General features: G+C 52.6%; 1 protein-coding gene and 1 long non-coding RNA gene across 8 annotated transcripts in view; one reads left to right on the top strand and one right to left on the bottom strand.

Annotated features, from left to right (window-relative positions):
• LOC309605729 overlaps positions 1–4,432 on the bottom strand; it is a 19,296-nt gene extending 14,864 nt beyond the window's left edge. The window contains exons 1-2 of the long non-coding RNA XR_014231517.1: positions 3,178–4,432; positions 428–869 (exon numbers count right to left, since the gene is read on the bottom strand). This is a non-coding gene — a long non-coding RNA (uncharacterized lncRNA). The remainder of the gene's footprint in view (positions 1–427; positions 870–3,177) is intronic.
• Positions 1–14,894, top strand: part of FADD (Fas associated via death domain) — a gene marked incomplete at its 5' end in the record, with an annotated part of 22,879 nt that extends 7,985 nt beyond the window's left edge. The window contains 2 exons of one of the 7 annotated variants that reach the window (XM_082341885.1): positions 6,129–6,233; positions 6,540–14,894. In XM_082341885.1, coding sequence (XP_082198011.1) covers positions 6,129–6,233; positions 6,540–6,962 — 528 coding nt within the window. In that variant the 3' untranslated portion in view covers positions 6,963–14,894. Of the gene's footprint in view, positions 1–6,128 lie in introns of all 7 variants that reach the window. The other 6 variants (XM_082341893.1, XM_082341892.1, XM_082341890.1 and 3 more) reach the window with 6 other exon arrangements.

Raw genomic sequence — 14,894 nt, 5'->3', positions numbered from 1 at the left:
CCAAGCAGGTGAGTGAACTGCGATGATAGAAGACCAGGTCCAGGGGCCCCAGGGCAGGGACCAGGCTGCCTCTCTGCCCATCGTGCCCGGCCGTGACCGAGACCCAGGATTTGCCCTTCACACCGCCTAGTCCCAGCAAGAGGTCCACCACGGACCCTAGGGCGGCTCTCCCACCCCCGAATCGCCACCCGCCACCCCAAGGGTCCCCTCCCCGGGCAGGGTTGATGCCACGTGCACAAGAACACACACCTCTTGGTTCTGGGAGCTCTGAAATGTGTGGTCCGTTCACACACCCACCCACGCATCCACACCTTCATTCAGTAGGTTCTCAGCCAAGGGCTAGTGGCTCAGGTGGGGCGGTGGGGAGGGGCCCTTCGCCTCCCTCTAGCTGGTGACCGCACAGTGGAGCCCCACCTCCCTTTCTCACCTGGCAGGACCAGCCCTCTCCCCGTTGCTGCAGGCTCCAGGGAGATGAGTGATGGTGAGTGGCTGGGAGTTGCTTTCACATGGTAAAGACCACGATGTCATTACTGTAATTATTCCGGAGTGACGGCACATGTTTAAAATGACTTGCCTTTACGCCAACTTGAGTGGGTATGAGACTCTCGGATCACACGTTCATTTCCTGAGGTCTTTGGAGGCATCAGATGATACCTGGGGAACCGGCCCCAGTGCCTGTCACCGAGGAGCACGTGACCCAGGCCCAGCCACCGAGTCCTGCTGTGAGAAAAGGGGGTCCTCTGTCATCTGGTCCCGCTGATGTTGTCTGCGGCCCAGACCATAAACCAAAGACTGTGGAAATTCGAATGAATGTAAGTAGACGGACAAGACTAAGAGACCAACTCTTCTTCCTCACACGGTGGGGGACCCTGTAGAGGCAAAGGAGAACAGAATTAATAAGGTAGATGTAATAGGGATAAAGTGAGCAGTACCATGAGAGACCTGGCATCCCCTGTGGCCAACTGCCCGGGTTCGAATCCTGGCTCTGCTGTTTCGCAGCTACGTGGCGCTGGGCAACTTAACTCACCTGCAGAATGGATTATTACAGGACCTGCCTCGAGGGAATGGGATGCTGGGGGCATTCTATGACTTGTTCCTAAAGCACAAGGTGGGTACAAGGGCGCCTGCAGCCTCTGTTCCGGGTGCTGTGTCATAACCACGATGACATTTGCGTAGCAGACAGCAGAGCCAAGAGACGTGTCACTGAGTTGCTGAATTGACTTGCTCTGCCTCTGGGCTCCATCACTTGCTAACACTTCTTTTTACAATTCTTTAAGACACTTTGGTTGGATTTTCTGATATTTGATGCACTGAAAGGCATCATAGTGGTCAAATGGGAATTTAGAACATAAAGATGGTGTTTCAGATCAGTGAGGAAAAAAATTCAATAATTGGGGTTAGGACAACTGGGAAAGATCGTTGCATCCTTACCTCCCTCCTTCTACCAAAATAAATCCCAAATGCATCCAAGATTTGGATTTTTTTTCAATATGAAGCAACCCTGGGAGAATTTATCATCTTGAAGAGGAAGGAGAGGGCCATAAAATAAAAGACTGATCAATTCGACTACATAAAAAACTAAAAATGCCTACCTGTCAAAAAATATTATAAACCAGTTTGAAGACATGACCCCTTGTGAAATGGTTGTAGCTGAAGGAGATGAAGTTAAGGGTGAAGAGCCTGCCCAAAGTCACCCACTCAGCCACTTGTCAGCTAGTGTTTGGTGAGCACCTACTGCGTACGGGGTGGACGTCACCAGGACGGAGCTGCGTCCGGGAGCTACCTTCATGGAGCTTCCAATCCAGTGGGAGAGGCGCGGTGTTCACAGCCTCCTCAGGAGGGCGACACTGGGCTGCCTGCGACACCCACTGGGTCCCCGCAGCTGGGCTCTGGGTCCTCGTGACTCTGAGCATCCAGTGTCAGGACCCACGTGGGGGACGAGGCCCCGCGGAGGGAGGGATCACAGCTTTGCCTACAGGCACTTACTGCTCACCGGTATTGAACTCACAGCCTGCATCTCCCGTGAGTCAATTTGGGGGTACTCTGCCTTCCCCTGGGGCTTCCAGGGGACGAGGCCAACGCAGAGCCCAGTGAACTTGGTGCTGGTTTGTTATTATCCTGAGATAGTAACTGCCTTAGGCGTTGGGGAGGAAGAAAAGGACTTGGGACAAATTAAGCATGGTGCTGATGTGGAGACAAACAGAAACAATTATAAGTGGAGAAACTGAAGTCCTGAGAGTGGCAGTGATTTGTCAAGTCACAAGGCAGAGATAGGACTGGAACCCAAGCCTCCTGACTCCAAGGCCCATGCAATATCTAGGACATCTAACTGTGTTTCAGGGAAGGGGCCTTCTGAGCTGGGTTTCATAGGATAAATAGGAGTTTGCCAGATGGTGAGCAGTTTAGGCACAGGAAACAGCAGGTGCAAAGGCCAAGAGGCATGAAATTGGAGGGTTTGTTCAGGAGGCAGCAAGTAGATTAGTGGGGCTGGTTCCAGGCAGGTTCAGGAGAGTTACACGGAAAAAAATGTGGTAGCACACACATATTATCCCTTAGGAAGAAGGTGGCACTGGTTAAAGCTGTATAGCAGCTATGGGGTTTTTTAAAGTGCTTTGGGGCTTGCCTCTTGTTTTAGTCTCACAGAAACCTTGAATTGTATTAAGGGAGGTGTCTTCCCCTTTTGACAGGTGAGGAAATGGGGGTGCAGAGGAATTTGGTGATTAGCACGGGGTCTCGCAGCAGGAAGGGGAGGAGTGAGGTCTCCAGTCACTCTGCCAGACCAAGAGAGCCAGCCTGCCCTGCAGAACTTTCTAGTCCCCAGACAGGCCCTGAAAGTGGCCCAGCTTGGGGTGGGGGGGTGAAGCCAGGACCCCCCGGGGAAGGCTGTCCCGTCTCACCACAGGCACCACCAGGGCGGGAGCAACCCCAAAAGCTAAAATAAGGCTCGTGTGCTCCAAAAATACTCTGCTGAAAGCACTGTGGTCCTGGAAATGGGCCCGTCTGCTGGCTTCCCGCCCGGGGAATCAGGGTGGAGCACGAAAGCCACACTTCCGTCCCCACCACTTTTATTTGGGGAAATCAAGCCCTCGCCACCACCACCGGAGCTGCCTCGATCCATGCAACGCTTGCTGGAGGGAGTCTGGGCACAGACACAGGAGAGGTCGGTCACCCACTCACCGTTCACCAGCACGTCCCCGCGGTGGCCTTCCTGTGCCAGGCCCTGCTCCTGGCATCAGGGCACAGCAGGGAGCACGGCCAACCAAGGTGCAGGAAGCCTGGGGGTGGGGAGCAGATCAGGGCGGGTTCATCGTGCTGTGAGGACGCAGTGACAAGATGCAGACAAGGTCACGAGTCCCGGCCGCATCAGTGCATTGTTCGTTCACTTGTTCAGGACCCCCTGTGGGCTTAGCCTAGCTGACCTCGTGGGTTCCTCCCAGCAGCCTCTGAGCTACTGACCTCTGACCTGTCCCCCTTTAACTTCACCACCTTGGCTCCAAACCTTTCTCTTTCTTCTGAAACCCCATCATGGGCCCCTGACCTCAGCGCCTACCTCCAAAGCAAACAGGCAGGCCGGCAGGAGCCTGCAAGCCTTCCTGGCCCTTCTCAGCAGGCCAGTGGCTGCCCTCACCCCACACCTCTGGCCTCCAGCTCCGCTGCCTGGCTCAGACCCTCTCAGCCTCTCTTCTGGAACAAGCACTTGCTTCCTCCCCGACTCCCCTGGGATCTCTCCAGCCGCAGGCCCCTCTCCACACCCGGGCCTGAGAGCCAGCCTGATTCTCAGCTTACACACTCACTTCATGTTTCTGTCTTCACAGCATGTTTCCCAAATCTCAGTGATTCCAGGGCCAGCTTGCAAATTTTTGCCTTAGCCATGTGCCACCTGTTCTTTTATTTACTTACCTTTTCCTTCGAAGTGACTCTCTTTCCTCACTGAATTTTAAATGAAAAGGGAATAGGATGTCTTCCTGACAAAAGGAAAACAATCTGTGGCAGACATGGCTGGTGTCCCTACTGTCTGTTCACACCTTCTCGCTTTACACTAGAGCCCTGACTTTTAGCTGCCCAGATCCAGGCTATATTTCCCAACCCCACTTGTAGCAAGGTATGGCCATTCAACCGAAGTTCTGCACATGAGCAGAAGCGGTGGTTGGAACTTCCTAGAAGTATTTTTAAAAGGAGGGGGATGTGCGCTTCAGCATCCTCTTCTTCCTTCCTTCTAGCTGGAATGCAAACATGATAGCTGGAGCATGGGCAGCTACGTTAGACCATGAGGGAGTATAGCAACAAGATAGAAGGAGGCTGGGTTCCTGATGGTCATGGAACCTCCCTACTGGCCTTGGAAGGCTTATCTCAGGACTGCATTTGTATGAGAGAAATAAACTTCTCTCACGGAGGCCACTGTGATTTGGGGATTTCAGACGTTTGCCATAAACCCAATTTACCTCACTGCTCCCTAAAATCATCCAGCTGATCACACCCCACAGGCTGAAAGCACAGCACAATAGGATGAAGCCTGCACAGCGCCTATTGACACCCCCGCTCCTAGCCTGGAACCACCCTTCCATGCCCTCCCCCAGGGCTCCGCCGTAAGCAGCAGCCCGGCTTCCAGCCACAGACGATGTTTATCACCCTCTGGAATTCCATCTCCTGCTGCCCTCCCCGCCACCCAGCCTCCGCCCAAACGTTCCCCTGGGTCTTCCTTTAGCAGATGTTTCTCAAGAACCCACCGTTTGTGGTTCTGAGCGACGGGTCCAGAGCCAGACAACCACGCCTTGCTCCCTGCTGGCTGGGTGACCTGGGCAAGTTATGTAGCTTCTCCCCACCTCAGTCCTGCTCATCTGTCAAATGGGCATAAAGGGTTACATCCATCAGTACATATCATGTGCTTGGAACAGAGCCCAGAACTCACGAAGCCCGCCCCCCACACAAGTTAGCTGCTGTTGTTACATGTCAAGCGAGGGGGCTACAGCAGCGAGCCGGGCAGGTGAGGATTCTGCTCTCCTGGGGAGGCAGGGTAACCTAGAGGCTCAGAAGACACAGTTCAGCCCTGCCGGCAGCATGACACCCTCTGCGCTGAGCGTGTCCCGCTGTGATGGGGGTTGGATGGTGGTGGACCGTTAGGGGCCTGTCTTCCTCACTAGACAGGGGCCCGTGACGATAGGGAACTCAACTGACATTTGACTTCTGAGCACCTAGCCTAGCGGGAGCCTACACACAGCAGGGGTTTCAGGAAACGGTATCAACAGAGGAATGCACGTGTGAGATACCAGATGGGCAAAGACAGCGAGGCTGAGGGCAAGGTGACCCAGGGCCCCCGACCTGTAGGTGCTCCTTCCAACCCAGGTCTCCACCCCCAGCCCAGCACCGTTCCTTCTGCAGCCGCAGCAAAAGGCTTTGAGTGGCTTTCTTCCTGGCACAGGTGGCCTCACTGACACACGTGTGCAGACGCGCGGGTGGAGGAAATGTTAGCTGTGTGGACCCCAGGCCTTGAAGTCATCAAACTGGGTTTGAATTCAAACTCTCCTGTGCGTTTGCTGTGTGACCCTGGCCAAGTTTACCCGAGCTCTCTGAGCCCCATCTTCCTCACTGAGAAACTGGCTGTTGATGCCGTGATCTATTCCTGTATAACAAACGACCTCAACACTTAGCGGCTTAAACTACCAGTTATGTCCTGTCTGCCAGGGTTCCTGTGGGTCAGACACTCAGGAGGGCTCAGTGGACTGGTTCTGGTTCCAGGCCTCCAGTTTGAGCTTCCTCCCAATATGGCGGCCTGAGGGTGGCTGAATCACCTACCAGTGGCTCGGGGCTCACGGCCAGTGTGAATCCGCAGCCCACCCAGGTTCAAGGGCAGGGGAATTAGACCCCACTCCTTGGTGGGACAGTGGGAAGGTTCTAGAAGAGCGTGTGGGACAGGAGATGCTGTTGCAACCCTCTTTTGGAAAATACAGTTGCCACAGATGATAACACTCATGCCGGCCTCAGAGGGGGCCCAGAAGGGTTTCTAGGTGGAAAACACCTGAAACAGCGTAGGTGCCTAATAAGTGACCTCTGTGGTGATTACAACCACGATTCACTGGCTCCCCTCCTACCCTTCCTTGGTCAGCTTACATCCTGTTCATAATCCACAGGAATCGACTCCCAGGAGACAGCTGGAAGAAGTAAGGATCTGTTGGTTCACTTGGAGTGGCCCTACGCCTGGCGGAAGGAGTGCCAGGGCACTTAGCCCAGGCCAGGTGAGCTTCGGCGACAGCACATGGGAGCTGGGCATTCACAAGGGGCGTTTCCATTCCACCGGGTGAGCACGTGGTGGCCACACTGCCCCAGCTGGAGGGCTCAGCCTCCACCATCGGTGTGACGGCCTCTCCATAAACAGTCCCTTCCAGGTCCTGGAGAGCCTTGTGGCTTGATTTCATCTCCCTGACACAGCAGCACTGAATTAAGAATTTCTGCTGAAGGGAAACTGTCCACGGTAGGGGCCAGAGTATGTACTTATTGGACAGCCTTCCTGAATCCATCTTGGCAGCGCTCTTTGTTACCAGACTCAGGTTCGGCTGCTCGTTGCTCAAGAATCCAACAATGAGAGGCAAGTGCTGGGTAGAAGGAAAGACAGCTTGACTGAGGAAGCTGGCAATCCTGGGGAGAAAGTGGACTCATGTCCCAAAGAACCAGCTCCCCCCTCCCCAGGTTTTGCTCAGAGATTTTTTTTTTTTTATAAATTTATTTATTTATTTATATTTTTGGCTGCGTTGGGTCTTCATTGCTGCGTGCAGGCTTCAGTTGCGGCGAGCGGGGGCTACTCTGGGTTGTGGTGCGCGGGCTTCTCTGGGTTGCAGTGCGCGGGCTTCTCATTGTGGTGGCTTCTCTTGTTGTGGATCATGGACTCTAGGCGAGCGGGCTTCAGTAGTTGTGGCACGTGGGCTCAGCAGTCATGGCTCGAGGGCTCCAGAGCTCAGGTTCAGTAGTTGTGGCGCACGGGCTTAGTTGCTCCGCGGCATGTGGGATCTTCCCAGACCAGGGCTCGAACCCGTGTCCCCTGCATTGGCAGGCGGATTTGTCACCACTGCGCCACCAGGGAAGCCCTTGCTCAGAGATTTTATAGGGAAAAGAGGAGGGGGCTACGTGCTGGGAAGCGGTTGTGGGGTGTGTATCAGCTCGTGGACGCTCTTCTGATTGGCTGGTGGTGAGCTAACCGAGAGTATCATCAACCTTCTGGTTCCAGCCAGTCAGGGTCTCCACGCTGGTGGTCAGCATGCAGTTAACTTCTTCCACCTGCTGGGGTTTCAGTCTCTGCAAAACGGCTCAAAGGATGTGGCTCAGAATATGATCTCTAGCCCCTGAGGAGGAACTAAAGGTCCTTGACTCTGTCTAATGGCTAAACTATTATTATTTTGTCCTGCTTGACTATTTTCCTTTGTTTCTGCATATTCTCATTTCCCTGATTAAATTAAATTTATTCTTGGGAACTCAGAAAAGGCCTCAGAGGCTAAAGTTTTTCTACACACGAGAGGCAGGTGGAGGACGGGGGTGCCGTCTGTTCCGGGAAGACCCCGTGGGGTCCTCCTGCTCGGTTACATCCTGATCCCTGATCACAGAGAGCATGGAAGGCCACCGAGGCAGGGGACCCTAGCCTGGGGTATCTTCCATGATCCGCCCTCTACTGGGTTGAATAGCGTTCCGAAAAATTTCACGTCCACCTGCGACCTCCAAATGGGACCTTATTTGGAAATAGGGTCTTTGCAGATATAACTAGGTTAAGATAAGGTCATACTGCAGTAGGGTGGACCCTAAATCCAATGACTTGTATCCTTCTAAGAAGAGGAAATTTGGACAGAGAGACACATGGGGAGAACGCCGTGTGAGGACAGAGGCAGAGGTTGGAGGGATGCAGCTACAAGCCCAGGAACGACAGGGATTTTCCACAACCTCCAGAAGCTAGAGAGAGGCGTGGGACAGACTCTCCCCCAGAACCTCCAGAAGGAACCAGCCCTGCCAGCACTTTAATTTTAGGACTTCTCGACTCCAGATTGTGTGAGAATATATTTCTGTTGCTTTAAGACACTCCATTTGTTGGGTCATTTGTTACAGCAGCTGCAGGTCACACACACACACACACACACACACACACACACCACTACCACTCCTAGCTACACACACCCTAGCACCCCCCTAGTTCTGCCGACACCTCCCTGGTTCAGGCGGCCCATTCAGCTCCTCTCTCTGACTTACCAACCATGGCAGAAAAAAGAAAAAGATTTTACTCTTTAAAAAGTGCATGTAGGACTTCCCTGGAGGTCCAGTGGTTAAGATTCCGTGCTCCCAATGCAGGGGGCATGGGTTTGATCCCTGGTTGGGGAACTAAGATCCCACATGCCACGCAGTGTGGCCTAAAAAAAATTTTTTTAAATACATTTTTTTTAAAGTGCATGTAACTATTCACAATAGCCAAGACAAGGAAGCGAGCTAAATGTCCATCGACAGAGGAATGGATAAAGAAAATGTGGTACATATAGACAATGGACTATTACTCATCCATAAAAAAGAAGGAAATAATGTCATTTGCAGCAACATGGATGGACCTAGAGATTATCATACTAAGTGAAGTAAGTCAGACTGAGAAAGACAAAATACCATATGATATCACTTATATGTGGAATCTATAATATGACACAAATGAACTTTATCTACAAAACAGAAACAGACTCACAGACATAGAGAACAGACTTGTGGTTGCCAAGGGGGAGGAGGGGTGGGGGAGGGAAGGATTGTGAGTTTGGGACCAGCAGATGCAAACTATTTTATATAAAATGGATGAAAAACAAGGTCCTACTGTATAGCATGGGGAACTGTATTCTATATCCTGTGATAAACCATAATGGAAAAGAATATGAAAAAGAATGTATATATATATATATATATGTATAATTGAATCACTTTGCTGTACAGCAGAAATTAACATTGTGAATCAACTCTACCACAATAAAATAAATGTTTTAAATAATTTAATTTAATTTAAAAAAATTAAAAGCTCATTTAAGACCAGGTATTTCGCAGGTATGACTTCTCCCCCCGCTTTCTAATCTGTGCAGGTCCCAACTGCATCTGCTATGTGTCACATCAGGGGAAAAGGATCAGGAAAAAGACTCTCTCCTTGAGTGGGTGGTGGAGGGAGAGGTGGGCAGGACCCCTGGGCCCCTCTCTCTCTCCCACCCACCCCACCCCACGCCCGGCCATCTAGACAGGGCGGGCCTTGACTCCACCGGCCACTACCTACAGTCCTGTCACCCCGCACTGTAAAATCCTCCCATGGTCCTCTGCCGGCTCGGCCTTGAGCATCAGGACCAGCTGTTCCGAACCTCATGCCCACGCTTTTTTAATTGTGATAAAATACACATAACATAGAATTTCCCATCTCAACCATGTTACGCTCACAGTTCAATGGCACTAAGTAGATTCACATTGCTGCGAACCATCTCCACCAGCCATCTCCAGAACTTTCCATCTTCCCAGACTGAAGCTCTGTCCCCATGAAACACTCACTCCCCCTCCCCTCCCCCAGCCCCGGGCCCCACCACCCTACTGTCTGTCTCTGTGGATCTGATGACTCCAGGGACCTCATATGAGTGGAATCCTACAGGATTTGTCCTTTTATGTTTGGCTTGTTTCTCTCAGTACCATGTCCTCCTGGTTCATCCATATGGCAGCCTGTGTCAGAATCCCAATGCCGGCTTTTTATAACAAGCAACCCATAAAGCCCTTTTCACTCTCCGGAAATGCAGTGTCTAGAACAATCTAGCACCTTGCCCCTGTCCCCACTAAATGTCCAGTAGAACCCACAATCACCGTAACAAGCAACCTGCCACCCTGCATTTCCCGGACACTCCCTAGGGACGGTCCCCCCCCAACCACCCTGAACACTGCTGTCCCAGATGACACTGGCCGCTGGGGAGCCCAGGGCTCTTTGTTCCTCATCCCCTCCCCAAGTCTCGAGCCCCTGACACCCTTATGAAGTTTCCTCCTTGCAGATTTCATCCCCGTAAGCAAATCACACGTGCAAAAGGCTGCCGAGGGCGGAACCGGCCCGCACTCGGCCTCTGCGTAGGCTCAGCCGGCAGCGCCCCACAGCTATACCACCATCCTCAGCCGTCACCCTCATTTCAAAGAGGTGGAGATTGAGGCCCAGGGAAGAGGAGAGACCGGGACTGACGTTCACTGCATGCCTCCCAGGTGCCGCGTGCAGTGTGTCCTTGCTGCTCTCGGCATCCCTGAGAGAGGCATCATCCCATTTCACAGAAGGGAAGACCGAGGCTCAGAGAGGCAAGGAACTTTGCTCTGGGTCACGTCACAAAGCTGTTTGGTGGCAAAGCCGGAACCAGGAGCTAGGACTCCTAATTCTAAGTCAATACACCCTCCCACCTCCGTGAGGAAGGACAGAGGGACTCAGACACCCCTCACCTCTCCCACAGTGGCCGCGGGGCCCCTGTGAGCCTCCGAAACCAGGCTGTGCGCCCTGACCCTGTGAGTCAGCACTCAGAGGGAGCGGCCGCCCTGGTGCCGCCCGGTCTCTGCCAGGCACTGCCGTGGCCGCGTGGGCAGGGTGGCGTGTTCCTTCCCTGGGCCAGGAGGTGATTAATGACCACGCGGGGAGGACGAGCAGGTAGGACCAGGTGCAGGCATCCCAGCCGAGGCTAGTTTCTCTGTCTGGCTGGTTTCTCTGCAGCTGTTTTCACCTCACTCCGGAAAATCAGCTTTCCTGCCTCGCCCCAGCCTCCTGCCACCCCCGCTCCAAAAACACCACCTTTGCCCTTGTCTTCCGCCTGGTTCTTCTACGGCTCCCAGCGCTGTGCCTGCTCCTGAGCCTGGCATTCAAGGCCTTGTGCCAACTCCAGCTTCATCCCGTTTCCTGACACAAGCCCTCTCCTCTGGCCAAATTCCTCCCATCCCCAAAACGGGCCCCAGCTTTCCTGCCTCTGAGCCTTTGTCTGTGGTTCCCCCCATGTCCGCCCTCCTCACTCCATTTCTCCTCCTAGGCTGAGAGGGCAGGTTTGGAGTTAGAGGAACCTGATTATAACCCTGACTTTGCCTTCGTATCAAGCTGTGAGACATCAGGCAAATTCCCGTACCTCTCTGAGCTTCAGTTTCTTCACGTGTAAAATGTCATTCATTTCAATGCATATTTATTGAAATCCTGCTGTGTCCACGACAGTCTGGGAATTCAGCAGCTCGGAAAGCTTATTTTTCACTGTCTATCCTTTTGTACCTTTTCAATGCTGTGTTATATGCAAGTGTTCATTAATTAAAATTTTTTTAATTTTTTAAAGATTTTTTTGATAATTTTTTATAGTTTTTTTTTTAATTGAAGTGTAGTTGATTTACAATGTGTGTTAGTTTCTGGTGTACCGCAAGTGATTCCGTTATATATACATACACGTGTGTGTGTGTATATGAATATATGTATATTCTTTTTCAGGTTCTTTTCCCATATAGGTTATTACAAAATATTGAGTAGAGTTCCCTGTGCTATACAGTATATCTATTTTATATATTATTGTTTATCTATTTTATATAGTGTGTCTATGTGACTCCCAATAAAAATTTTATTAAAATAATAATCACTAATGAAACAAGACTTAGAAAAGGGAAAGATATCTCACTCCAAAGGCTGCCACGAGGATGAAGGGAGATTATACATGTAAAGTACCCGGTCTAGTGTCCAGCAAAGAAGAAGTGCTCACCAAATCACAGCTTCATCAAAATGCTGCCCTCTCAGCTCCTCTAATAAGCCTTCTTCAGTTAAACCTGTTCCCCACCTCCTCCAGGGTCTCATGACACCTTTGCTTGTCCTATTTCATCCATCCATCCACCCATCCATCCACCCATCCAGCCCCAGTACAGCTATCCACTCATCAGTTATTTATTGCATACCTACAATGTGCCAGGGCCTCTGCCAGGAGGGTAGGAGATAATGACAATACAGTTCCATTCCTTCCCCTCATGGGGACATCTGTCAGGTAGGGGAGAGACACCATCAGAAAGTATTTACTATACAGCATTCGAGCTTTGCTAGATTATGTACAGACTAAATGTGCGCCACGGAGCACACAGTGATGGCACATGACTTGCAGAAAAGCAGCATCTAAGTCGAGACCTGAAGGTGGCACAGGCAGGTAAAGACGGGAAGCGTGTTCCCTGTGAAGGGTGGGAGGTAAGGTCAGTGCGGAGAACGTGATGGAGCGTTGAGCTTGAAGTTGAGAGTAGCGCAGGCCTGGAGAGGTGACAAAGGACCTCGTAGTGACATGAGGAGTTTGAACTTTGTCCCAAGAGCAGGCTTGGAGGGTGTCAAGCAAGGAAGGGCATGATAAGGGTCTGGGTCTGGAGCCCTGAGTCTGGCTGCACTGTGGACAGTGGGCTGGAGGGATGGGAGGCAGGGGTGAGCAGAAGTGGTGCAAGGGAGCCCACTGGAAAGCTAAAGCAGAGACGCCTGGGGCAGGAGAAGGTGATGGGGGCTGGAGCAGGGCACGGGCAGCAGGGTCGAGAGAACAGGATGAGATCAGAAGACTGCCTCCAACTCTTTATTCTTGAAGATCTTCATCCTGCAGGAAAGTTGGAAGAACAGCTGGCGACCACAGTCTCCACTTTGATTCAACAGTCATTACCATGTTCCTCTTTTGCCTTCGCTCAGTAGATAGATAGCGAGACAGGTAGATTTCCTTTTTCTGAACCACTTGAAATTGCAGTCATGACAATGCTTTGTCCCTGGGCCCTTCAGCTGCATCTCCTGGCGTAAGGTCATTTCCCTCCTTAACCACAAGACCAGTATCACGCTGGAAGTTCAACAGGATGGCATCTGGTGTCCAGTCCGAGTTCAGATTCCCCCAGTTATTCCAGGAATGTCTTTCAGAGTTGGGTTTTGTTTGTTTTGAAATCCAGGGACCCGTCAAGTTTCCAGGATTGCATTTGGTTGCAATCTTTGGCTTTTAAGGAAGATTCGGGAGGTGGAACGTGCAGGGCTTGGTGAGTCATTGTATGTCGGGGTAGAGGGCAGGAAGGAGTCCGGGGGACGGCTGGGCTCTGGCTTGGGCAGCCTGGATGCGGTTCCCCAGACGAGGAGTTCCGGAATAGGAACAGATGTCGAGAGAGGAGCGTCTGGTAGGCAGGTGGAAATTCAGGGGTGACATTCAGGGTCATGGTGGGAGACAGATTGGAGGCTGCATGGGAGTCCTGGAGCTGCCATAACAAGTGACCACAAACTGGGTGCTTTAAAACAACAGAAATTTATTCTCTCGTGGTTCAGGAGGCCAGAAATCTGAAATCAGGGTATCAGCATGGCCGGGCTCCCTCCATAGACTCAGGGAAGAATCCTTCCTTGCGTCTTCCAGCCTCTGGTGGTTTCCGGCGATCCTTGGTGTACCTTGCGTTACAGCTGCATCCCTCCGACCTCTGCCCCCTTCTGGTACTTGACCTTCTCCCCTGTGTGTCTTCACACGGTCCTCTTGTAAGGATGCCAGTCACTGGATTTAGGGTCCAGCCTATTCTAGTGTGACCCCATCTTAATTTAACTAACTGCATCTGCAAAGACCCTGTTTCCAAATAAGCTCACATGCTGAAGTTCCAGGTACACATGGATTTTAGGGGGGACACGATTCAACCCATTACAGGGACCATAACTGTCTAGATGGTCATTGAAACCTCAGGAAAGGATGTGATTCCCCGGGGAGTACAGTACAGATGGAGAGGAGGGCTCGGGATGGAGCCTTATGGAATCCCAATGTTTAAGGGAGTCGCCATAGGGTGAGGAGCCCTAAAAAGGGACCAGGGGGTTTGGCCACGGCTGGGAGGGGGAGGAGGGTGTGGGGTGAACAGGGCAGAGTGCTGTGGGTACCAAGTAAGAGAAGCGCTGAGCCGGGGCTCTGGATTCCGGGAAGAGAGCAGTTTCCGAGGAACGGTTGGGGAAAACCCAGACCGCACGGGATTTTGGCTTTAACTTTCACACACTGGCCTTGGAGCGTTGAGGCCAGGGGAGTAGCAAGTGGCTCTTTTTATGTATTGCTTTTCTGATGCTGTCAGTGCTTCCTGTAGGACCAGAAGCCCCTCAGCTTAGGGACCCCCACCTGCTCTTGTTCACCGTGACACTCACAGCCCCCAGGACAGGGCCAGCATGTAACAGGCATTCAGGGAGTGCCTGTTAAGTGAGCCGGTGACTGGGGCCAGCCTCCTGGCTACCGCTGGGCCTTTGATCTGTCCGAGGTCCCCAGTGTCGGAGAAGGGGCACCCCTGATGCTGTTCACCCCAATACTCACCACCTTCACGCTCCACCCCCAGGACGAGGCAACACGTGGAGCCACTGAGAGGGAAACACATCCCTTCCCCTACCCCCGACTCCCTGAGAGTGTGGAAGGAATGAGGGAGACTACATCGTAATAATAATAATCACAGCGGACCTGCACACGCGGGCTGGGAATCCAGACCTCCGTGCGGCTGCCACGGTCCTTGTGTCTGCCCAGCAAGCGTCCCCCAGGCCCGGCGCATTGGCCCTGCTGGTCAGCCTGCCCTTCCTTCTCCACCATCGGCCGCAGACGGCCTTAGGTCAGCCCAAAGCCCAGAGAAGCCACTCCTGGCTCCGCCTGGCTCGCCACGCCGCACCAGTGAGGTTCGCTGCTCTGGCTGGGTTTGGCTTCTTCCGTTCTTATTAGGAGACCTCATCGTCTTTCTCACAAGAGTCTGCAGCTTGTCATCCCCAGGCAGGTTGCCGCTTGGCCAGTGGGTGTGAGCCTGCAGCTCTGCTCCCACACCCCTCTGGAGCCCCAGCTGGCACAACGGCAGGGGGAGGAGCCTGCAGGCGTGGGAAAGGGGCAGAACCACCCCCCCACCCCGCCCCCGCTCCTCCTGGCAGCAGC

This window comes from Balaenoptera borealis (genome assembly GCF_965194805.1).
Source record: "Balaenoptera borealis genome assembly, chromosome: 11".
Taxonomy (NCBI): domain Eukaryota; kingdom Metazoa; phylum Chordata; class Mammalia; order Artiodactyla; family Balaenopteridae; genus Balaenoptera; species Balaenoptera borealis.
Note: the sequence above shows the minus strand (reverse complement) of the source record. Positions and strands in the feature narration are given on the sequence as shown.